This window comes from Gymnoscopelus braueri, assembly GCF_963280865.1.
Source record: "Gymnoscopelus braueri genome assembly, chromosome: 10".
NCBI lineage: Eukaryota > Metazoa > Chordata > Actinopteri > Myctophiformes > Myctophidae > Gymnoscopelus > Gymnoscopelus braueri.
Window position 1 is genome coordinate 14,255,170 of NC_137611.1, and position 25,000 is coordinate 14,280,169.

Sequence of the window (25,000 nt, forward strand, 5' to 3'; positions counted from 1 at the left end):
ATCCGGGTAGATGCAAGTCTCTCCTCCGGCTGTGAAGTTACAGAAGACTTTGATGGCATCTCCTATGCAGCCCTGGTTGGGATCAATCCAAAATTCACCTGAGAGATACAAGGGAGTGATTAAAGAGAGCATTTTTATCTATGCTGCCGAAGCTCTGAGAAGAGCTTTTTACATCATGCGCCGTGGACCACATAAGCTCCCACTGGCCCCCTGGTTTGATGGCGCTAACGTTAATGTTTATCGGCAGCGCAAATGATGGGGCTGGAGGTTTGACACACAGCAGCCGTTACAGCTGGTGCTAACGGGCAAAAAGTTGGACCAGAGGAAGGGACAACCCACTACAATAACGCTGACTTTTATTGCATTTTTATATCACCGTTTTATTATCGGCCCGGACACCTTATTGGTTTTCCAAATAAAGGGGAAGAGGGATGTACCGTAATATCTGTTTGCCGGTAAGATATGGCTGTCATTAGTCACTAAGATGTCAGTGGAATATTGCAGGCACACCCGTATCGGGAACATCACATCCATAGTTTTGAGTTTAGGCTCCCAATACTTGGAAATGTCAGTGCTGACAGATTTGGTTAGTGCCTGCATGGGAACTCGGAACACTGTACTCGTACACTACTCAGAAACCATGTGTCAGTTTACCTCCGTCAAACTAGAAGACGCTGCTGTATGTCAATCAATCAATTGAACGATCGATGGACCAACCAACCAACCAACCAACCAACCAACCAACCAATCAATCAATCAATCAACAACATTCTAACATTGGTAAATGTCAACACTAAGTCAAAACTAAGATGCAGCCAATTATCAAGATTATGATATTAAAGGTCATTACACACCGGCGATTATGCGAATATACGCAAAATTCGGACTCGTTCCGAATAATTAAAAGACGCTTTTTCAAAATCGTTCCGAATAATTAAAAGACGCTTTTTCAAAATCGCCCCCGGTGTGTAAGGAGCTTAAGCCATGGGGATACACATGTAGAGCAAAGAGTAATGCAACAAAAATGCAAAATAAAAATCATGGATCAAGGATATTAATCATGTCAGTATATTTGTATGTTGTCACTGGCAACAGACTATAAATGAGCAATTATTTATGATACAGTATGACAGGCACACATGAAACTGCTTTCCGCCACTAGTGATATACTAACGTATATCACTAGTGGCGGAAAGCAGTTTCATGTGTGCCTGTCATAGCAGTATGCCGTCATTCCTCTGTGGAACTGTGTCTTTAAGCACTGGTTCTCAATGTGGAGCGGTCTTTGTGTGGGTTCTAGGATGACAGTAAAGTGACAATTTAGGGACTTTTATGACCTTTTTAATGCCTAAAAAAAAAGGAAATTAAATGAAAAAATACCATTATTGCATAAAACAATGTAATGTACATAAGTAATCAACAAACTATACTAGTCAAACATTGGCCAAATTGTCAAATAATAATAAGAAAGAGGCAAACATTTTGAAAATAGCTGATCTACAAGCTCACAATGAGCCTAATTTCGATCAACCTGGGGGGTCCTTAAAATGTAATGAAAAAAGGTCGAGGATGACTATCTTAAAATACCATCAGGGAAGTCGGGCTGGCTGAGGTGCAGGTCGTTGCAGGTCCTGGCGGGGTTGTCCTGGGTGCCCATGGGGAACTTCATGCGCTCGATGTCCTGCTTGAGGTTGTTGAGGGATCCGAACACGTCCTCCATGCCCTCCGTGCCGTAGTCGTTCAGCGACTCGTCGCCCTGCATGTCCGCCTGGCGCCTGGTCTTCCTGGCGCCCTGGATGGGCAGCGACTGGATGATGTCACCGGGGGGACCCTGTGACACGAAGGTTGGTAGGTTATTAGTTGATTTGGGGGTATTTGTTGTCACTGTACATTTGAACTTGAAGCCAGAATTTGGCCTCTGCATCCTAACAATGAGGAGTTTCCCATTAAGACAGGGAACACATCTGTGTAATTTCAAGATTTCTTTGGCTATTCAAAAATAGCAGATATACAAGCGGCACTCGGTGCCACACTATGAGCTTGTAGATCTGCAATTTTGTAATAGCCAAAGTATAAAATAATGGTTATAGCTCAAATCTAAAATGACACAGATTGAATGGGTTAATACAGTGCCTGGGGAGCAGTTAGGGGGCAAACTGGGGGGGCGAACACGTGACCTTCTGATTAACAGACGGCCTCTCTACCCACTCAGCTATGGCCAGCCCCCCATTAGGACGATCACTTGCATGCTTATCCGTACCAAAGTAAAATAAACTTACGGGTGCTCCAGGAGGTCCGATCAGTCCAGTGTCTCCCTTCTGACCTGCGGAACCCTGTAGGAAGAAAAAGGACACAGGTTCGAGGCCAGTGGAGCACAAAGCGGTAGAGCAGTGAGATTGGATTCTTTTAAACACACTCTTACAAAAAATGTTGATGAAGCAGAATTAAAATTACAACAAAAAAAGGTATACATGTACAATGAACTTCAACTTCCTATGCTGTGTTGGAAATGAAGGCTTGGTGTTATGTCAATGACAACGAGAAGTCACTTACAGAATTTCCCTTGGATCCCTTCTGTCCTGAAGGACCCTGAAGGGAAGGAGACACAGAACGAGATTAATAACGGTCCTGATGTGTGACTGAGTGTAAAAGTGCATAGCTGACAGGAAGAGCAACTCACAGGAATACCAGGAGGTCCAGGGGGTCCGAGTGGTCCTCCAAAACCATGAATACCCTAAAAAGAACAGAGGACATCAGTCAAGACAGTAGATACTATAAGATCTAAATCATAAAACAAAAATGTCATTATTATTTCAAAACATTTTCAAAAACGAAGAAAAAAGATCTAACATGTTCAGAAATTAAAAAGGAAGTTCAAGCATTTTCCCAGAGAATTTCAGAATTTTTCAAAAAAATCAAAGAAATTAAATAAATACAAAAAAAATGACTTTTAAAGAGTTATGAAAATAGCTGATCTACGAGCTCACAGTGCGGCGCATCGTGACACATTGTGAACTTGTACATCAGCTATTTTCACTAGTTTGAGTCCCAGGGAGACATCAAATTTCTCTTTTGGGTCTCGAGCAAAAGAACACTGATTTAAAAGATCTATAGATGTCAAAGACTGCTGGGACTGTGCACGTACAATACCTTTATACTCTATGTTATGTTATGACTGCCTAGTGACTTTCTACAGCATGTGTATCGGGTTGTGTACTGTGGCTTCATATACTTTATACTGTGTTGTTTTCATCTTATGCCGATGCTGCGGTATAAATCACGTTCATTCTAAGAAAAAAATGATCTAATGGACGTCTACTGTATATATCAGTTGAACGAGGTCTCGTCCAAAGTGGCGTACAGTTGAATGACCGCCTATATTTCCAGCACAAGCAGCTGCCGGTGGAAAGCTAACAGTATGACGTTGTTTTGATCAAATAGCCAAACTCGAGATGACATAATTCAGTTTCCTTGACAATCCCATGTAGGTATGGACCCTGAAGCTAACCCTTTAACCCCTTGTACTGCAGGACAGTACATTTTATGAAGTCAATACGCTCACATATGCCTGTTGACAACCACAAGCCTTATTGTAAAAGAGGAAAGGTTTTACTTACGGCTTCACCCTTGCCACCACCGGTACCTTGAAGTCCAGGCAAGCCCCTGTCTCCCTTTTCACCGGACTCTCCAGGGGGTCCGATCAGACCAATCAGACCTGGATGACCCTGGATTAGTAAAGGAAGGGGAGAAGAGAAGAGAAGAGAAGAGAAGAGAAGAGAAGAGAAGAGAAGAGAAGAGAAGATGGGGAAATTAGAGTGCAAACTTACAGTATGCAATGCAGTCCTGTTTAGGAAGAGTCATGCTTTAAAAAAGTCACAATTTAGAAGAATGACACTTTCATAACCAACATAAACATTTAGATAATGAACGACTTCATTCAAACTCAATGTGCTACAACAAAGAGCATGTTTATGACTATATCCTGCATACAATCATGTTAATAAAATAACTATTTGTGTACATTCATGAACATTTCTGTTTAGAAGAGAAGCTTCCTCATTCAGTGTACTAAAACTCAAACTCAAACTGTTTGGGTTAGGCTCAGGTGTTCATTCAAAACCCAACGTCTGGGTGTGTTTATACACTAAAAAGTGAATAAAACCACCTGCAAGGTTGAAATACAATGTTTGGCCGCGGGGGCCAAAATACTGTCTTTGTATTTCAATAGATGTCCTATAAATCACGTTCATGAACTGTGAAACTATTTTTCATTCATGCCGTTCGTTCATAACCATCATATGATCCGTTTAGAAAATGAGCATCCTAAGTCAAAGTGAAACTAATTCACTAAAGCCACCGTTAAGTTTATAAGAAGACCACGGGGGCCAAAATATTGTCTTGGTCCTTCCCTGTAAAGAAATTAGTGAGTTTATAGTGGTTGTCATATTTAACAATGGCCGTCTGCCTCGGCACCTGCTGCTGTAGTGGAGTTATGGCCATCTGTTCCTGCGCCCCATTTGACTACTGCAGGGCTGGCATTAGACCAATGACCATAACAAAGATGATATTATAGAGACTTATACATATTCATCCGTTGCGTTAAATCTTGCCATGAAAAGGCCATAAAACTCACATTAAACTTTATTAACCAAGTGGCACAGTAAGACAGTAGATGTTTGCGTGCGTGCAGATTTTAAGCAAACCAAAGCTTTGGGTAAATACTTTCACAGTTCTTTTGAAATGTTTGTGGTTAAAGTTATACTAGGTAACTTTTTAAAAAAAACAAAAGTTAAAGTGTATATCTTTTGTGAGTGGCAAATGTTTCACAACACCCATTCCATGAATTTCACCCCCGAAAGCCTTTAATAAACATATTTTCTATTGAAAGTGGACAGGGGCGTCTTTCCCGCGAAAATGACGTCATCCGGCCGGAAAACGGAAACGAAAATGCACCGGTTTCCTGTTTGTCCCGGAACTACCGCGCTATAGTAACAAAAAGGAATTTCACGCTGTTCTTATGGCATTATAGGATTTGAAGATGGAAAAACAGCAGCAAAAGAAAACACAGCTCACGGTAACTAAAGCTCCACTGGCTAAGAGAAACGATCCACAGTATAAAACAACAAAAATAACGCTTTTTGAAACGCTTCCGCCTTCCGGTGAAAACAAAGGAATTCTGGGTAATGCAGGCATCCACTAAAGACCTGCAATGACGGCAGTGACCAGCAGAGGTTGCTAAAAATCGTTATTTTTGGACTTTCCAAGTATGGCTTTAAGGTGCATTAGGAGAAATATGACGATATGTTATCATAATAATGCTTTACCTTCTCTCCCTTGTGACCCGAGTCTCCTTTCATACCAGGCAGTCCAGAAGGTCCCTATGGGAGCAAAACGCAGGTGTTTATCATGCATACAGTACATGTATAAGTGACATTAGTTGAAATTGTCATATAGTGGATGTTTTCCATTCACTTTTGTTTCGCAACTTCGAGAACATTTTAAGCATAACCGAAACCAACAGAGATGTCTTAATCACTGACTAACATATTTCTAATATGTGGATTTCATCATTCAAATAACCCTGAGTTAGTGTTTACTTGTGGTGGAAGAAGTACTCAGATATTTTACTTAAGTAAAAGTAACAATACCACAATATAAAAATACCACAACGTAAAAGGCCTGTGTTCAAAATGCTACTTGAGTAAAAGTACTAATGTTTGAAAATAGCAGATCTACAAGCTCACAACACGTCGCGATGCGACGCGTTGTGAGCTTGTAGATCGGCTATTTTCAAATAGCCTATGTATAAAATAGGGCTAAAGAGGTTAAAGTATTTTTTATAATATAGTAATTTATATCTGCAACGGAACTAGTAACTTCAATTTTCAAATAATTGTAGTGGAGTAAAAGTACAATATTTGCCTCTGAGATGTAGTGGAGTAGAAGTAAAAGTATTGCAAATTGGAAATACTCTAGTAAAGTAAAAAGTAACTCAAAATTGTTATTAAGTACATGTACTTAGTTACTTTCCACCACTGCTTGTAATGTTAGTGAATCATCTATGGTGATCTACTGGTGAAAAGAGCTCTGGCTAAGAGTGTCAACGCAGTGTCAGCAAAATGTAAAGATAGTTATGTAAAAAAGTCTTACTATGGGTCCAGGGGGACCGTCTTGACCAGAGGCACCGTTCAGTCCTTGTTCACCCTGAGGACATACAGATTAAGACTTAAAACAGGATGTAGTCTCTAAGGATAGTTTACATTAACTTACTGTCAGGCTTTCTGTTGACAAAAAAAAGACCCAAGTTTGTTCAGACAGGATGACACTTTACTTTAGTCATACTGACGATGAACTTTAGGTTATCTTTTATTATCTCAAAATAGTAGCATAGAAGAGACTACCACAGCAGCTTACTGCCGCTATGCATTAATTCATATATACTGTATATCATGAAAATTTAATAAATCCGCAGTTAAGGTTCTTTTGCATACCATAATAATTTTTTTATATTATTTTCAGCAGTAGTGTTGATTTCGTCGACTAAAACTATGACTAAAAATGTTCGTCGACTACCCCTTTTCACTGGCGAAAACTAAATAAAAACAAAATAAAAACTAAGCTACGATGACTAAAACTAAGACTAAATATATTGTCAATTTCGTCAACAAATAAAAATTAGACTAAAATGTTAGGGAGGGACTAGTGGAGAAGAGATCCAGTAGAACTAAAAGACAAGTCATTTTATGCTTGGTTGCACTCTGAAAATAGCAGATCTGCAAGCTCACAACGCGTCGCAGCGCGACGCGTTGTGAGCTTGTAGATCGGCTATTTTCAGCATGCAACCAAGCGTAAAATCAGCCATTACGACGCCATCAAGGCACCGACAAAATACATGTTAGTCGACTAAGGATAAGGATAATTCCTTTTAACAGGTCGTTCATGAAAGTCCTTGCGGTCTTGTTTCCAATGAGAACCTGTGAGCAATTGGGGTTAAGAGTCTTGCTCGGGGACAAATTTCATATCATCGGCACATATGCTGGGATAGCCTGGAATCGAACCTGGGGCAACCAGGGGCCAGCTGGTTCCCTAGGCGGGCTCACTAACCACTCAGCTATGGCCGCCGTAAATCAAATGTAGATGTAGTCGACTATAATCTTATGATATTTAGTCGACTAAAACTAGACTAAAACAAAAACATTTCAGGTGACTAAAATATGACTAAAACTAAATCAAAATTTGCTGTCAAAATCAACACTGCAGGCGAATTTGTACTCACCACTGGGCCCGGGATACCGCGTAGACCATCTGCACCGGCCTTGCCAGGAGGCCCCTGAAGTCCAACGGGTCCGGTCTTACCGACGGGGCCCTCAACTCCACCATCTCCCTATAGAATGACAACCATATGAGTCATGAACCACGTGAGGCCCAACATTTCTGCAAAAATAGGTGAAAATAGCAGATCTACAAGCTTTATCAGCTATCTTTCTAATATGTGAACAGTGTTGGAAAAGTTACTAAAACACAGTAATATATTACTTATTACATATTACTTGTTTAAAAAAGTAATATAGTTACTTTACTTATTACTCCCTGCCAAAAGTAATTAGTTACTTTACTAGTTACTGGAAAAAAGTAATATATTACTTTAAGTTACATATTACTTTATAGTTACTTTCCAACACTGTGTTGGAAAAGTTACTAAATAATTACTTTCCAACACTGTGTTGGAAAAGTTACTAAAACATAGTAATAGATTACTTATTACATATTACTTGTTTAAAAAAGTAATATAGTTACTTTACTTATTACTCCCTGCCAAAAGTAATTAGTTACTTTACTAGTTACTGGAAAAAAGTAATAATATTACTTTAAGTTACATTACTTTAGTTACTTTCCAACACTGTATGTGAATACTTCTTTTGGTTTCATATTATGAAAATCTAGTTGTATGTTTTTGGGATTGCTAAACTCATTGAGAAATGTGTCCCTGAGCACAACGTACTTGCAGGGTCCGTGGTCACATGCATAACAATGTAGGGGTCTTTGACATGAAAGTGATTGAGAACCCCTGCTGGTGGTTAACCCGTTAAAACCTGAGGCCGATTCTGTGTCTTCTACAGATATGTCTTCTAAATCCTAACAGTTGAAAAAAAATTATGTTTCTATATCAGTGGTGCTCACACTTTTTCATGTCAAGGACCCCCAAAATGATATGTATTTGGCCGCCGACCCCATGTCAAAATATTTTGTGCCAGGGACCCCCAGAAGCAAAGATTTGAGTTAAAAAATGTTTGCTTCATAAAATATATATATATTATTTTATATATTTGCACACATTTTCAAGATTCTTTCAAAAACAGCAGATCTACAAGCTCATAGCGCGTCACTTTGTGCCGCGCTATGAGCTTGTAGATCTGCTATTTTTGAATAGCCAACTAATGTGCTATATATTATAGCTAAAATCTAAAATGACACAGATGCTTTCCCGGTTTTAATGGGTTAAGGAGGTTCATCGTCTGGTAGTCGCATTCGGTTAATTCTGTTTGCTTTTAGACGCGTGCATTTGAGGAGGTATTTGAGGCTAGCTGGTGAATTCCTGCCAGGTTTTCTTATCTATCATCCAACGCAGGGCAACAGGATCGGGTGTATTGAGTGGTTAGAGAGATCCCGTCACATCAGCCAGAGTGACGGGATGAGGGGGATTAAATTGTTCTGACAACCAATTAGGCTTGGATTTGACACTTTGGGATAAACCACAGAAATTGGCTTGTCTCCATCCCCTAATCCTACACCTCAATGTGACAAAGAATGTTAAGAGTCGCTGTGTGCAGTGTGTGTGTGTGGGGGGTTGTGTGTGTGTGTGTGTACGTGCGCGCGCGTGTGCGGGTGCGTGTGTGTGTGTGTGTGTGGGTGTGAAGAGACGCGAGCAACAACAACATAAAGGAAGGGGTTGTGCCAGAGGCCTGTCAGTTTTTGTGAGCACATCGTCTTTTTTCGCTAGAATTTTTATTTTACTAAGTTGGAGAAAAGTTTGATCAAGGCTTGTATTTCCAAACTAATTTGGATGCTATGTGGAAATGTTGGTAGGCTGCATAATTATTCGACTAATCCCCTCCGATGTTCCAAAAGCAACCTCTCTGTTTTCCATGGGGGGGATTTTGTATTCAGTACACAGAATTGGTGAAGGGAAATGTGTGGGCGGATGTGGGAACTATACTGTATGTCACTGCATGTGTCAAGTAGACGCCTCCCATCTTAGATGTGTGACAGGTTAATCCAATAAGTCCGGGAACGCATCTGTGTCATTTTTATAGATTTCTTTGGCTATTCAAGAATAGCAGATACACAAGCTTTATGAGCTTATAGATCTGCTATTTCGTGATTGAATCGTGAATGTAAATCGTAAAAATGTGTGCAAATCTTTGAATATATACAAATACACATATACATATACATATACAAATCTTTGCTTCTGGGGGTCTGTGGAACAAAATATTTTGAGATGGGGAAGTCTGCGGACAAATACATCGTTTTTTTTACATGAAAAAAGTTTGAGAACCACTGATATTATAGCAACATATGTTTTCTTTTTGTTTAACTGTTAGGATTTAGAAGACATTTGTAGAATCCCCAGAAGCAAAGATTTGAGTTTAAAAAAATCGCTTAAAAAAAACTAAGACTTTCACGATTTTTCTAAAGAAAATGCCCAAAGAAATCTTAAAATGACACAGATGCGTTCCCGGGTCTTAATGGATTAAACAGTCAATTCTAGCATTCCTGGATCATCTCCTTCTGTAGCGACACAACACACTGCTCTGGCACTTCAGCTCTGAACGACGAGTTACTCAGCAAAAGAAATGACACATTTTCAACTTCTAGTCGGCAAACTTACCTTGGATCCCTTTTCCCCTTGTCTTCCCTCCTGACCTGCTTGTCCAACGGGGCCCTGAGAAAGACAAGGACAACCGTCATCAAATGTCAACTATGACACTCTATATAACACACAGTTTCCCAAGCGGTGGGTCGGGACCCAATTGTGGGTCGCGTGGCGGACCAATCGTATGTGTCGTATATATAAGATATGAGAAGATATATCTTGAAAATGACTAAATGATAATGTGCAAATGCCATTTGAAGTTCATGGTGTATGAGAAAACAAATACGGCAAATTTAGCTGACAAGCAGTAATTGCATGTGTGCATAATAATTGCTGTGCATGCATAATGCATAACACATAATAGCTGAGTATTCTTGAACAGCAGTAGAAAGTAAGGGGGGGTGAGGGGGGGGTCACAACAAGGGGAGAGACAACAACCAGCATTTTTAAAAGTGCTCTACATGCCAAACTCACTGAGCCATAGCTAGAGACATGTCAGTGTGCTTGTTTGTATATTTATTTATTTATTTATTTACTTTGACCAGAAACAGCCTCTGGTAAAAGCCTTCTATGGTTCTGAATGCCCCAATTGGCATTAGAAACACATGAGCTAATGCATCTAACAAAAGAGAGAGAGGTCTTCGATTTAGGTTATGGGCACTGACGTGCGTGTGTGCATGCGCGTGAGTGTGAGTGTGAGTGTGAGTGTGAGTGTGAGTGTGTGAGTGTGTGTGTGTGTGTGTGTGTGTGTGTGTGTGTGAGTGTTTGTTTGTGTGTGTGTGTTTGTGCGTGCGTGCGTGCGTGTTTGTGTGTGTGTGTGTGCGTATGTGTGTGAGTGTGTGCGTGTGTGTGTAGGTTGTTTTGAGCCTGTCCGTGTTATGTCTAAGCATATGACACGCATCAGTAGTCACCAGTTTGGAAGTCAATTTGAAGGGACTAAAGCCTGATTTATACACTTTGTTGACACGACGCGTGGGCTATTTTCAGTGTGCGTCAGAAAAAGTATAGATGACCCTTTAGCAGAAATAACCACGGTTATTGTCCCATGATCTAAAGTCCATTAATATAGACGTGTGTGTGTGTGTCTGTGTTATGTGTCTAAGCATCCGCCAGGCATCAGTAAATCACCAGTTTGGGAGTCAATTTAAAGTAGAAAAACAAGCAAAGAGACTGAAGTCTGATTTATTCTTCACTGTGTGCCAGTGTCGCGTGCCGAAAATAGCCCGATCTACAAGCTCACAATGCCTGTCATTGTAAGGTTGTAGATCGGGATATTTGCGTGTGGCACGTCGTACAACAGTACATGCGTATAAATGACTCTTCAGTAGTATTTTTTTTTAAAATTGTACTGTGTTTTTATCGTGATATGGATCTCCCTTGGGTCTGAAATAAAGATTGAATTGAATTGAATAACCACAGCCCTAGATGGAGAAAATGTCCAGTGATCTAAAGACCATTAATATGGACATAGAGCTGTGGTCTAATTTGCTCCGCAGTCTCTGAGAGCTGGATGCTGGGAATACAAATTGTGCTCCTGGGGAATAATGCTTACGAAACAGAACCCTTTAAATGTATGATTAAAAGATCAAACGTGTGTTTTAGTATTCATGCCACAAAACTACCCGAAAAGACATGCAAATACTGTACAGTGGCATGTTTTGATATTCATTTATTTGCTTCCTTCCTTCCTGCGTTTAGCCTATTAATGAAAGCATCACAGTTGGATGCCATTTTACAGAGGGTATATTATCTCATTGATATCTACCAACTAGGGCTGGGCGATGTGACTTCAAATCAATAACACGATTATTTCAAACTTTTGCCTCGATTACGATTAATGAACTTTTTTTTTAACTCTTTCACTGCCAAGAGTATTTTCATAAAGTACTCCCCCAGTGCCAGCAATTTGAGTTTTTTTTAATGTTTTAATTTTGTAATTTTTCATTCAAATAAATTATCTGATTGGGTTTTTAAACCCATATTACAGTTCTACCAGTAGAGAGCAACAAATCGACACATTGATGACCTCGCTGGCTCACTCGCCCCCTCCCAAACGTCGCTCACGTCATATCCGGTCATAACCGGATGTTGACATTTTCGACAATCGTTGATCGGGCTAAATTACGATGTGATACACGACTACGATGACTGATCGTCACCCAGACCAAAGAGAGTAGACGTGGACCTCTCCGTTCGTTTTTTATACCGTGTGAAAAACCGTGACTTTCCCTATTCTGGCCGAAAATGACCGCGGGAAAAAAATGAGAACCGGAAACGGAATCTGCGTCATGAAACCGGAACCCAATGAGTCTGAAGGAGTCAGGAAGCGAAAGTGATCATGAAAAATAAACAGAATAGCGCGACTACAGTCAAAAGTAAAAACTCGGGATTTCTCGTGCTGGCAGGGAGGGTACTCGGGAAAAACTCGGGATATCTCTGGGCGTGGCACTGAGAGAGTTAAATAGTGAAAATAGCATATCTACGAGCTCACAACGTGTGTTGTGTTGCGGTAATTGGCAGTTCATAGTGAAAAGCTCCCAATGAACCCTGAAATGCGCTTGAGCTGGAAGTGTTTTTAAGCTTCCAAGATGAACCAGTAAAGTAAAGGCTTTTTAAAGTTTTTCAAAAGAAGACTTTTGTGCCTTTAATTAATAAACTCCATGCCAAAGAGCACCTTCTTTCCAGGACTTTTGACACTTTGCACTATTTTTGTTTTTATTAAGGCAATAAACTTCGTTTCAGTTATTGATTTCTAAGCTGCAATCTGCATTCCCGGTCCCCAACAGGTCTGCTGAAGAGTGCTGCTGAATCACTGTTAATTCACACTGACGTGAATGCCATTCTATCTGGCATCTACAGCACATTACTTTACATTAACCTGTTGGAGAGGATACATGCAGTAACTTAGTTCTTGGCCGAACCAATAAGAATGTAAACTTTTATTGTGCATGAGACATATTAATATGCGCCAAATGAGCTGAGACGACGCTGAGTTCTTCGTCCATGTTGTGCCAACCTTTCATTAGAACACACTGGCGTTGCGCTTTACTGCAAACCATAAAACATTACGACTGTAAATGGGAAAGATCGTAAAAAACGCTTCGTTGGCGAAATGAAAAATAATCTCGTCTCAAGTCCGACGTGGCAGAAAATGGCCTCTGTTGCCAGCCACGAAACTGACAACTTAATTCCCTGACCTTTTCGTAACTCATCTCTGATTCCACCTCACTGCCAGTCAAACTCACAGCGGGTCGATATTGTTTTAGGGAGCCGTCTCTATTTACAGAGACCTTCCCGGTGTGGACAGATAGCCAGTCAAAGGAAATCATTTTTATCTGGCATCTTTTGTGTTCATTCATGTGCAGATTATAGCAAGACAAATCAAATGATGTACCACTACCGGTAACAGTTTAAACGGCTAAATGGCATAAATATTTTACCTTTGATAGATTGTGTATTCCTCATCGCATCCACTGTAACGTTGACTGTACATCCCAGCTTGTTCATTGATACTTTGTCTCTACTTTATATTTATATCTGTTAATAGCTCATAATGCATTATCCAATTTCAGATGGCCAGACCAGACTTTACATATATTTTTATTTAGTATTTTGTGTCTTATTTCTACTACAGAGCCATACTATTGTTTACTCCAGTTCTGTCTGTCTGTCTGTCTGTCTGTCTGTCTGTCTGTCTGTCTGTCTGTCTGTCTGTCTGTCTGTCTGTCTGTCTGTCTGTCTGTCTATCTATCCATCTATCTACAGTATATCTAACAGGTAACTAGACTATGACAGAAATGCCTTTGAGGTACCCAAAAAAAAAGCCTCCTGGAAATAAAAGTGGAAAGTGTCTCCAATGACATCAACACAAGTTTCCCCCCATTCATCACCTTGGACATGTACTCTACTCACCCGTTTGCCAGGAGGACCAGGCACTCCAGCCTCTCCGGATGGACCAGCGGGACCCTACAGCAGAACAGTTACAACAATTACACTCACTTCCAACTGACAACAAAATGACAACACAGAGCTTTGTTCTATACTTGTTTAAATGATGGTCAGTAAGTAAAGTCCAAGATTGTCAAAACAATATGTAGGTTTTATAGACTATATACTGTAAGTGCATTCATTTAGACATTTTCAAATACATGAAACTTTGATATTCATCTTTGATCTTCATTCAGTAACTCCTGATTTTCGTTAAAAATATACTACAATCAGTGTTAAGGTGCTCAGTTCAATTCACTTGATTCTAAAAAAACAAATAACATTACAGTTTACAATTTAGGTATTTAGCAGACACTCTTAATCCAGAGCGATTTATAGTAAGCAATGACAACACAAGGTAATACATCAATTACATAGAAATAGTAATCTAGGATCATAAGTAATCAGACTCTAAAGCTGCAGTCTGGAACTTATTTGAATGAATAAAACATTATTTTAACCAATCTGTATGGTAGAGTATGTTAATCCAATATAACTAGTAAACCTGCATGGTCTCCCTTCTCTTCCACTGAGACATTTACAGTACATCCTGGTGTTGGGAAGGATACCTACTGCCTGAAGCTCATAAGGGTAATAGCCTCTCTGATGGCCAAGCAGGGATTTCCTCTTAGATTGGAAAAATTTGGTCTTTCATGAGAGGAGACCCGGGTTCAAATCCCGGGTATAGGACATAAAACTTACAGATTAAGGCTTTAACGGTAAATCCTTCATAGCTTCATTAGCTTGTCATTGATTTTGAGACTATGAAGCTCATGTTGGATTCCCACGTTTTGTTTTGTTGCTGTTGTTGTTGTTGGAGAAAATCCTCCTCCGTACCGTAACAGACTGAATAGAAAGCAAACTGACGTGGTGGAGTTCAACGTTCAACCTATTCCGAGCCTTTTCTATACAAGAATGATTCATCACAGGCGGGATGTGTTTATGCATTATGTATTGTATAATAATAATACTGCCACTCTCCCTGGCCCGCCCGTTGACAAGAATACACTCTGAGTCAACATGCCTTTCTTTTTCCTCGACACAATCTGGAGAATCGATCCCGCGTGCTTATTATTATTGTGCCTGAATTGAATCAACAGCTCTAGCGTACATCACATAAATCTGTCTAGGAGGATGTTAAAAGGGGGAAGGTGGGCGGGGACAGGGGTTAAACAAGGTTCTCCGGTTTAAAACGGGCGCTGCCTTCAGAGAAGTGATGTGGGACGTTCTCCATTTGTTTTGCCGACAGTTTCTCGTGTACTCAGAGGGTGAAAATGACAGAACACTCACAGGCGCTCCGGCGTCTCCATCATCTCCTTTGTCTCCTGGTAGTCCATCAACGCCCTGAAGATAAATGCAGAGGGTACGTTATTCCACCTCTGGACTCGCTCAAGTCAAAATGATTGATAGATCGGGAACAACGTGGATCCTTCACGGGTCTGTAACTCCGAGAGTGTACACGTTCGAAACCAAATTTGGTTTTCAACGAGTACACTCTGGGAGTTCAATTGACACTGAGGATTTAACAGTGTGTTAGCACTTTGAGCAGTTTTGCCATCCGCGCAGTTCTTATTACGGGACCCTGTGAGAATGTCTCACAGCAAGGGCCGTGACCCAACAGTTGAGAAACACTGCGTGGCACGGCTATGCTGTACCGAACTAAAAGTACAAATACCAGAATATAAGAAGACGTCTTTACAGTGTATCTGTTCATTATTACGACTTAACTTTACAGTCCAATTATAGATACTGTGCATGCATAATCAGATCAATGCAAATTTCCATTTAGAAGTATAATAGTACTGGCACAGTAGTGTATAAACCTCAACCTCTCTAGGAAACTCAACGGGGGAAACATTCAGGCGGAATTCATGTTCGATTAAAAAGCACTTACACCGACACCGGCCTCACCAGGGGGTCCGGGGTCTCCGGGGAAGCCGACGGGGCCCTGCAGACACAAAGCGAGGCCATCATTGACACAGCGTTATAGTATTGATGACGGTACAGTATTCAGTACATGTGTGCTTGTTTCATTGAGACGGTTAACCCATTCAATCCCGGGAATCTGTGTCATTTTAGATTTGAGCTATCACCATTATGTTATACTTTGGCTATTCAAAAATAGCAGATATACAAGCTCATAGCGCGGCACCGAGTGCCGCGCTATGAGCTTGTATATCTGCTATTTTTTTTATAGCCAAAGACATCTTAAAATGACACAGATGTGTTCCCGGTCTTAATGGGTTAACGGGCAAGCTGAGAGAGACCCTTTCGACTGACAAAAATAAATAAATTGATATATTAACTATTTCTTCTGCACTCTAATTTTGTTCTCTTCTGTGATTTCTCCCCCCCAAGTTCCTCTTATTTTTTAACTGTATTGATTTTTGTCTTAATGCTCTGGTGTCTTAATGTTGCTTAAAGGTTTGTGCGAAGCACTTTGAATTAGCTTGTTGTTTAAACGTGCCATACACATAAACTTCCCTGGCCCACATACAGAATACAATGTTGTCGAATGGGTTGTGCCGCAAAAACTGCAAATTAGGCATCAGTCAGCAGAGTACATGAGTACATTTAACCATGGGTATCTCATTATAGGCAAACATGAAATGTTCATGTTTAATGTTTTAAAAATATACATAATTAAGCAAAGATATCAGATCCACGAGGTGACAATGCGTTGCATCATCATGACACATTGAGAGCTTGTAGAGTAGATCAGATAGTTTCACAATATGACAAAGTATATACCCATTGAGACCTGGAACGCATCTGTGTCACTTTAGATTTAATTGGCTATTCAAAAATAGCAGATATACAAGCTCATAGCGCGGCACCGAGTGCCGCGCTATGAGATTGTAGATCTGCTATTTTAGAAAAATCGTGATTTTTTTTTTTACGTTTTTTTTCAAAAAACTGTTAGGATTTAGTTTTTTTTAAAGAATCGCCTCAGGTCTTAATGGGTTAAATGGAGAGTAACCAGGTCTTAACCAATACAACATCACAGTAACCACCCTAATGGCTAGATGGTGACAAGAGGCATTTAACACTGTGTGTACAGTATATAACATGAAGCAATAAAAACTGGTATTGGCGGAAGCCGTGAGTTATGTGGGGTTAGCTGACATACAGGGTTACCCTTGGGACCGTCATCTCCCCCTGGTCCTCGTGCTCCGGCGGGCCCGGCTGCTCCCGGCGGTCCCGATTCTCCCTTCTCACCGTTCTCTCCTCTACCGCCCTGAGGAAAAAAAAGTCATCAAGACCCATCAACTTCACCATCAGCATTGTGTAGAAAAGTGACTAAAATATGACACCAGCGAGAAGTGTTTTCGAGTCTTGAGAGACTCTCACTCGCATCAAATTGTACCGAACTGAAATTGTGTCCTCGTACAAGCTGAGCTGTACAACGCTCTACAGACAGAAGTGGAGAAAGATTGTTATACGAGACGTTCCAGTCAAGCAATGCGATCGGTTCTAAGGCGTGTTCCAACTGTGTTCATCTCATAAATCATAGCTAACTGTGCGATATTGCCAACTCTTGTGGTAACCAAGGGAGCTTGTTAGCGATGCTTGTTGTTTCCTCTTGTATTTTTTTTATTCTCATCTGTGCTCTGAGGCCATGCCTCACAGCAGCAGGCGAGTATAATCACAAGCCAAGTGCTTAAGAGAGATCATTAGTCAGCCCATTACGGCAAAGAACTATTTTGTAAAACGGTCTGCATTTCTATCGTGCCTTTAACCAAAGCCTTTTCCAATGTGTGTTACAGTACATTCATCCATTCACATGCCGACGGTGGAGGCAGCCATGCATGGCAACAACAACCCCTCATCGGGAGCAGTTAGCGGTTCAACGTCTTGCTCAAGGACACTTCGATCGAAGCCAGGAGCAGAGCAGGGGATCGAACCGGCCACTCCTGAGCCGATGTTTTGTGGTCGATCGCTGCACATGGTGCTGCTTTTCCCTACTGACGGCAGACTTCCGTGGGACACCGTGTCTATGTGTCATTGTAAACAGATGCACAGTGGCAGCCAGCCCTGTCAATACGACCTTAATGGACTCAGGCAGGGGGACTGTGGAGGGGCGAGGACTACTGTCCCCTGCACTATAGCACGCTAACATGAACTTCTATGGCCTTGGCTGCCTGTCACCATCCACTACTGCTTAGACCGCAGATCAATGACACAGCTGTCGGTTTGGGCAGAATCAGAGCTTGGTTTTCTGTTTTGGGAAAAGTAACAGACTTGTATGGAAAATGCAACACATTGCAATTTGTACATAATATTCAAATCGTGAAGCAAAAGATGATAGATGAAACACAGAGATGGCGTGGTATTCTATTGCACCCAGCTGGTGTTATGATGGATTTCAAGTATGTAGTGTGGAAACAGGCTGATGCAGTATATGACATGGAACATCATCTTAAAGTCTGCTGATTATTCTTAGTCACGTGCCAAAAAATAGCTGACGTACAAGCTCACAACGCACAGCACGCATCACAATGCATTGTGAGCTTGTAGACTGGCTATTCTATGTACACGACACGACACACGACCAGGTATAAATCAGTCATTGCAGAATGATGCAAAACAAAATAGTGCACTATGGTATGTATGGTATGCTAAGGCATATAGATGTTGTACTTTATTGTACGGAACGTGTTTGACTGTGAATTCAGCCCAGAGAACATTATGACTCTACTGCTGCTGGAGGCTAGCTCAGTACAGTAGGTTAGACTAACGACAGGTCCACATTAGAAGTGTCCAAACACGGCACGAGCTAATTATCTTGCAGAAAAGGCCCCAGGCTGTTAGCATGAGGCTACCCATCACCTTCATACAGACGCTGAAACAGCCAGGGGTTGAACACCCCCCGTGACAAATAATAAACACAGCTTAATTAGCTGCACTCAGCGATATTCAAAAGACAGATTAGTAAAACAGTCACAATAACGCACAAAGGAATAATTCACACATGGAAATGAGTGCCCCTGGTGGGATAATGCCGAACGTGACTTGGAATGAATGACATGTGTGTGTGTGTGTGTGTGTGTGTGTGTGTGTGTGTGTGTGTGTGTGTGTGTGTGTGTGTGTGTGTGTGTGTGTGTGTGTGTGTGTGTGTGTGTGTGTGTGTGTGTGTGTGTGTGTGTGTGTGTGTGTGTGTGTGTGTGTGTGTGTGTGCTTTCTGCGAGGCAGTTTGTTTATAAGTACGAGAGTTGTAGTGTCTCCTTTTTCCGAGTTGTTTTCAAAGGGCTGTTCAGACAGCGAGAGGCAACGCTTACTTACAAAGCAATATAAGTCCACTGTAATGCTTAAGTGAGAGTCAAGTTATCGTACAACAAAGTATAAATCATGGTTTAATAGCACACTTACTCCGGTTCCGGGCTCGCCAGGTGGTCCAGGGTTGCCAGACTCTCCATTCTCTCCCTGTGGATGCACGGCGAGAGCATGAGTTATTATCACACACCCAAATGTGTGTTATCAGAGAACCTGGTTCAATACTTCTGTCTGAACGGTGTGCTACCATGGAATATGTTCCTTCTTAGAGCTGCTGTTTCCTTCCATATAATATTATTTGTATGGAAACAATAAACAAATTCAACAATTACATTTAGATATAATAAGCATAATACAAACAAACACACACACAGTAGTTATCAATGAATAAGAAAATTCATGCAAGAAATTAGATATGATGACCCGTCTAAATTCTTATAGTAGAACTACTACTGTGTATGTGTATGTATGTTCTGGTCCTGCCCCACTTTTGTTCTTACCGTCTTTTACCTCCTTATATTTAAGCTTTATTTTGGTCATTTTCCTCTGGCACTGCACCCATGACCTTCTATGTCTGGATGGACTTATTATATATTACACTTGTTCCTGTACATTCCTTCAAGCTTTGTCTGCCCTGTACCCAAAGTGCTAGAACAAATGTAATTTCTTGTCTCTTCCCAGAGGCTATTGTTCTCTATTTCTTCCTATATTTGTTTCATTATTGGTGAAAATAGTGAATTGCCTACGGTATCGTAGGCAATCTACAGGCTCAGAACGTGGGTGTGTCTCGTTGCGAGCTTGCAGATCGGCTATTTTTGGTAAAATAATAATCCTTGTGTCATGTTGCGAATGACATAAAGGACAGTTTTAGATCAGCTTTAGAATTCAGATTTGAATCACATTTCAAACCACCTACAAATGTGGTTCAAGCCTGATAAGCAAAAATCTGTTTCCATGTTTGTTTCTTTGTTTGCTGTTCAGACAGCAATCATAAAAAAAAACCTGATTTGGGCAGCCAATCTGAACATGCTGTATGTAGCCTTAGATCAGAGGCAGCATGGCCATGTTCTATGAAGTGGTTCAGCTAGAGGCTTTTCTGTGTTCAATGAAACGTGCTGGCAATGCTGCTTGTACTGTATGTCGACAACCTACTGTGGTCCTGGCTTCTTAACTTGAACTCTGTGCACTGCTCTAACAGCACTAATACACATTTTGTTGCGTTCAAGGAGCATCCTACTTGTCATTATTTTGGGGACAGTTTGGAAGACCTTCCCCTACGTTTTTTTTTTGTGGTTACCTAATATAAAAAGTGAAAAAGCTTTATATTTGATGATGACTCCTGCAATGCGGTGAGTTATTAAATGTGCTCTGACCATGCCTTTGAGAGGGTGGGCTTTTCCTGCACATGTTCTACTGGGAACAATTCATGTTCTATTAACTACAGTCCACGTTTTACTAGGGACAGTCCATGTTCTACTAGGGACAGTCCACGTTCTACTAGGGACAGTCCACGTTCTACTAGGGACAGTCCATGTTCTACTAGGGACAGTCCATTTTCCACGCTATTCTGAAACCAACACGGTGTTCCTGCTCTGATCTAACTTGTCATGTATGATGTACAGTACAGTGTTCTTACCTTCTCTCCGTTGCCTCCCGGAGAACCAACACCACCTGGGGGTCCTTGTGCACCCTGTGTATGAAACCCAGTCAAACGAGTCAGATATTCAAAGCATAAATAATACCTCAAGGTGGTCGTACCAAACAAAAGTCATATTCAACGTGTTATCTGTAACAGTGGCGTAGTAACGAAAACCTTTTACCATTACAAATGTGGACATAATAGTACAGTAGATGCACATTATATGCTTATATTATATCATACACATAAAACATACATGACACTAAAGTTTAAATGTACAGTGTAAGGGAAGGAAAGGAAAGTCGGGAATGTGGATTTTGTTGCATAATATCAAAGCAAAATTAGCACTTACATCAGCTCCACTGGAACCCTGAGGGCCTCGGGGACCTGGGGGACCAGGAGGACCCTGTACAATGAAGAGACCGTTTTAATGTCAAAGTCAGGTTTTGTTAGAATAAAAAGTATGAGTGTGTTTTTGAAACATTAAACTTTTCGGGCTGCATTACATTTCTTTCCCTAGATATTCTTTTCCTGTTTTAATTGGCTTATTATTATAATCTAATTTTAACCTTGTACAACCTGCTTTATGAAGCCACAGACTGCAGGGTGAGAAATTCAAAGAGGTGTTTGAATCCAAACATTTCCTGTCACTTTGAAGATTAACGTATATACCAGCTAAAATATGTATCTGAATAACGATAGCTCCTCCGTAGAGTTCAAAAACACCAAATATGCATATGGCCCTGATGAGTTTCCCCCCAACAAATCGAAATTGTCAACAATTTTCAAAATGTTTCAAAAATAGCTAAAATAGATCAGCTATTTTTGTTTTTCATGTGTCTATGAGGTTGATAGAACTTCATTAAGCCCCCTGGTGGTGTTTTTATGGTATTTTATGTCTTCTCTGACTATTTTGAGTTTCTACCTGGAGGCTGAAACCTTGAGGTTCAAACGTGCCAATAGAGAAACAGCGCTTTAGTAGTAAAAACATACCCTCCCCCTCATTATCATAACACAACAGGTGTGGGCATGAGGAGGAGGAGGGACTAGGACAGGTGGGTGGTGCTAAGGTGGTGGAGGAGGTGCTAAGGTGAGAACCAGGTATACTTAATGAACTGGAGGCGTGTCCACATAAAAACATAATTTTAACAATTTCTGTACACTTTTTTGAAAGAAATCTTCCTCCTAGTATAACCATAATACCTGATGATTATGTTTTAGGGGGGGAAAAAATCACTGAAAATCACGGCACCCCGTCTTTAAGTGGTTCATGTCTATAACGAAGGCAGCTACTTCTGTTGACACCTGAACAGGTTGCGTTCCCATACTCACCATGGGGCCGACGTCACCGTTCTCTCCCTTCTCGCCTGGTGGGCCGGGCAGACCCTGAGAGAGAGAAAGAGAGAGAGAGAGAGCTCGTTAGAGCTCGGCAAACAAACAGAAAGTGGTAATCTCAGGCAACACATCAAACTGCACATTAGAGGTGAACCCGCTGTGCCATAAATAACACTTCCACCACAACGGCCGTCGTTGACGACGCGGCGTGCTGAGAGAAGATGAGTTGCAGAGCGGAGGGAGGGGTTTGTGGGTGGGGTGCCGGTGGTGGTGGTGGTGGGGGGGCTATAGTATGGAACGCATCACGGAGGACAGAATCCATTACTGCGGGATGGGGGGGATCCTGTCAGCGTAAACACACTATTAGTCAAAACGAACACCTATTGTAATTAAAAGGGAGGAGGTGGAGGCGAGGTGTAATCAGACTATGTAAATTACAGAGGTGGGGGCTCCATCCATCTACGTCAGCGGTTAACCCATTGAGACCTGAAGCCGATTCTACATGTCTCCTAAATCTCAACAGTATTCTGAAAAACGTATGTTTCTATATGAGTGGTGCTCAATCTTTTTCATGTCAAGGACCCCCAAAATTATATGTATTTGGCCGCGGACCCCCATCAAAATATTTTGTTCCAGGGACCCCCCAGAAGCAAAGATTTTAGTTAAAAATGTTCGCTTTAAAAATATATATATTGAAAGATTTGCACACATTTTCACGATTTTTCAAAAATAGCAGATCTACAAGCTCGTAGCGCGGCACTCTGTGCCGCGCTATGAGCTTGTATATCTGCTATTTTTGAATAGCATAAAGTGTAAAATAATGCTTTTTAGCTCAAATCTAAAAATGAGACAGTTCCAGGTCTCAATGGGTTAAAAGGGAGGAGGTGGAGGCGAGGTGTAATCAGACTATGTAAATTACAGAGGTGGGGGCTCCATCCATCTACGTCAGCGGTTAAGATGAGAAACACAGAGGGGAGAGGGTGGTGGGGGGGGGGGGGGGTGGGTCGTCACACTTTTTGGGGGCATGCAGTCGTGTGTGGCTGAAATAGGGTTTTGAATACAACTCGTGTTCTTCCAGAATACCAAAGCCTGATTTTAGTCTGTAGTACGAAGGTGTCACGCAACAAGAGTAGCAGATCTACATGCTCACCACTGGTCAAACAATGCGACGGGATGTTAACTCTTTAAGACCTGAGAACGCATCTGTGTGTCATTTTTAGATTTTGTTGGGCTATTCAAAAATAGCAGATATACAAGCTCATAGCGCGGCACCGAGTGCCGCGCTATGAGCTTGTAGATCTGCTATTTTTGAAAAATCGTGAAAAATGTTGTGCAAATCTTTGAATATATATATATTTAAAGCGAGCATTTCTAGCTAAAATGTTATTGCTTCTGGGGATTCTACAAATGTCTTCTAAATCAGTTTAAAACAGTTTTCTGAAACACTTATGTTGCTATAATATTAATGTCAGTGTCAAGGAGCCCCACAACGATATGTATTTGGCTGCGGACCCCCATCTAAAAAAAAATAAATCCAGGGACCCCCAGAAGCAAAGATTTGATTTGAATTGCTTTATAGATATATATTCAAAGATTTGCAAAAAAAAAACACGATTAAAAAAAAAATAGCAGATCTACAAGCTCATAGCGCGGCACTCGGTGCCGCGCTATGAGCTTGTATATCTGCTATTTTTTAATAGCCAAAAGTATAAAATATGGATAAAGTGGTTACACAGATGCGTCCCCCGGTCTTAAAGGGTTAAGCTTGTAGATCTGCTATTTTTGGCACACATCGCCGCCAATACGACTGATTGTAAATTAAGTGATGTATACAAAATACAATCAGAAAGCTCCCACGTTATTGTGGTTTATTGTGTACCAGCGTAATTGCGGTTATTATTTGTCGGGTTACTCGTGCTCTACGGGGCGAGTTTAATCAATGGGTGGGCGTGAGACACCGGTTATGATAAGTTAGTGTGAAACCAAAACGACAGGGAGATCAGTCACAGTGGTTATATATGAGCAATTTCTGCCATTTTCTTGATTTACTATATGTCTAGGATGGGTGAGAGGGCTAATTTGTATATAAAAAATGAGCGAGGCAGGCGCGTAATAAAGTGCGTTGGCCGTATGAAGGGGAAGAAATTAATTGACCATCAAATCAATGTACAGTATGTATATGAATAATGAAGGCAGGCTCGGTGGGCTGGCGTTGATGTCATGTTATCTTGTTGGAACATGAGAACAGACAGGAAAAGATCATGTCTGTCTGAGGAAACATAGGCTTCTAACACACACACACACACACACACACACACACACACACACACACACACACACACACACACACACACACACACACACACACACACACACACACACACACACACACACACACACACACACACACACACACACACACACACACACACACACACCTCTGAGGGGCCCTCTCCTCTGGCATTTAAATGAAAGGCATTAGAACTGAGCGGATCGATAAATGTTTGCTTATGCCTTGGCACTTCCGCGCACTAGCCTGGAGCCCCGACGACGCACCGCTGCAATCAAATCTGATATTTACCCTCCTCCGTGTCCACACTTTGACCTCTTAATCTGAAGAATTCACCACTCCCATGCATACCACTGCAAACAGACCCCTGTGCAACCTGTCGGAAGGCTTTCAAATCAGAGCTATTCCTTCCTGCGCTCGGTCAAAAATCATTAATGCCACAGATAATTGCATTGAAGAGCTGAGCTCGCACAGGCCGCTGCCATCTATTGAAGGGCAGTTCGACCAAACATAATTAAAAGACTGGAGACGGAGTGCATTATGCCCAATTAAAAGTCAATTGCACTTAATAACAATGTTATCTGGCCTCATTGACCAC

General features: G+C 41.2%; 1 protein-coding gene across 1 annotated transcript in view; it reads right to left on the reverse strand.

Annotated features, from left to right (window-relative positions):
- LOC308094423 (collagen alpha-1(XI) chain-like) overlaps window positions 1-25,000 on the reverse strand; it is a 131,312-nt gene that overhangs the window by 5,882 nt on the left and 100,430 nt on the right. Inside the window, exons 47-64 of the mRNA XM_080441068.1 lie at window positions 22,110-22,163; window positions 21,130-21,183; window positions 20,775-20,828; window positions 19,235-19,288; window positions 16,995-17,102; window positions 15,759-15,812; window positions 15,155-15,208; window positions 13,790-13,843; window positions 9,893-9,946; window positions 7,277-7,384; window positions 6,151-6,204; window positions 5,325-5,378; window positions 3,618-3,725; window positions 2,681-2,734; window positions 2,554-2,589; window positions 2,280-2,333; window positions 1,588-1,831; window positions 1-98 (exon numbers count right to left, since the gene is read on the reverse strand). The exon at window positions 1-98 is cut by the window's left edge and continues 15 nt beyond it. Of these exons, the coding sequence (XP_080297194.1) occupies window positions 1-98; window positions 1,588-1,831; window positions 2,280-2,333; window positions 2,554-2,589; window positions 2,681-2,734; window positions 3,618-3,725; window positions 5,325-5,378; window positions 6,151-6,204; window positions 7,277-7,384; window positions 9,893-9,946; window positions 13,790-13,843; window positions 15,155-15,208; window positions 15,759-15,812; window positions 16,995-17,102; window positions 19,235-19,288; window positions 20,775-20,828; window positions 21,130-21,183; window positions 22,110-22,163 (1,350 nt within the window). The remainder of the gene's footprint in view (window positions 99-1,587; window positions 1,832-2,279; window positions 2,334-2,553; window positions 2,590-2,680; window positions 2,735-3,617; window positions 3,726-5,324; window positions 5,379-6,150; window positions 6,205-7,276; window positions 7,385-9,892; window positions 9,947-13,789; window positions 13,844-15,154; window positions 15,209-15,758; window positions 15,813-16,994; window positions 17,103-19,234; window positions 19,289-20,774; window positions 20,829-21,129; window positions 21,184-22,109; window positions 22,164-25,000) is intronic.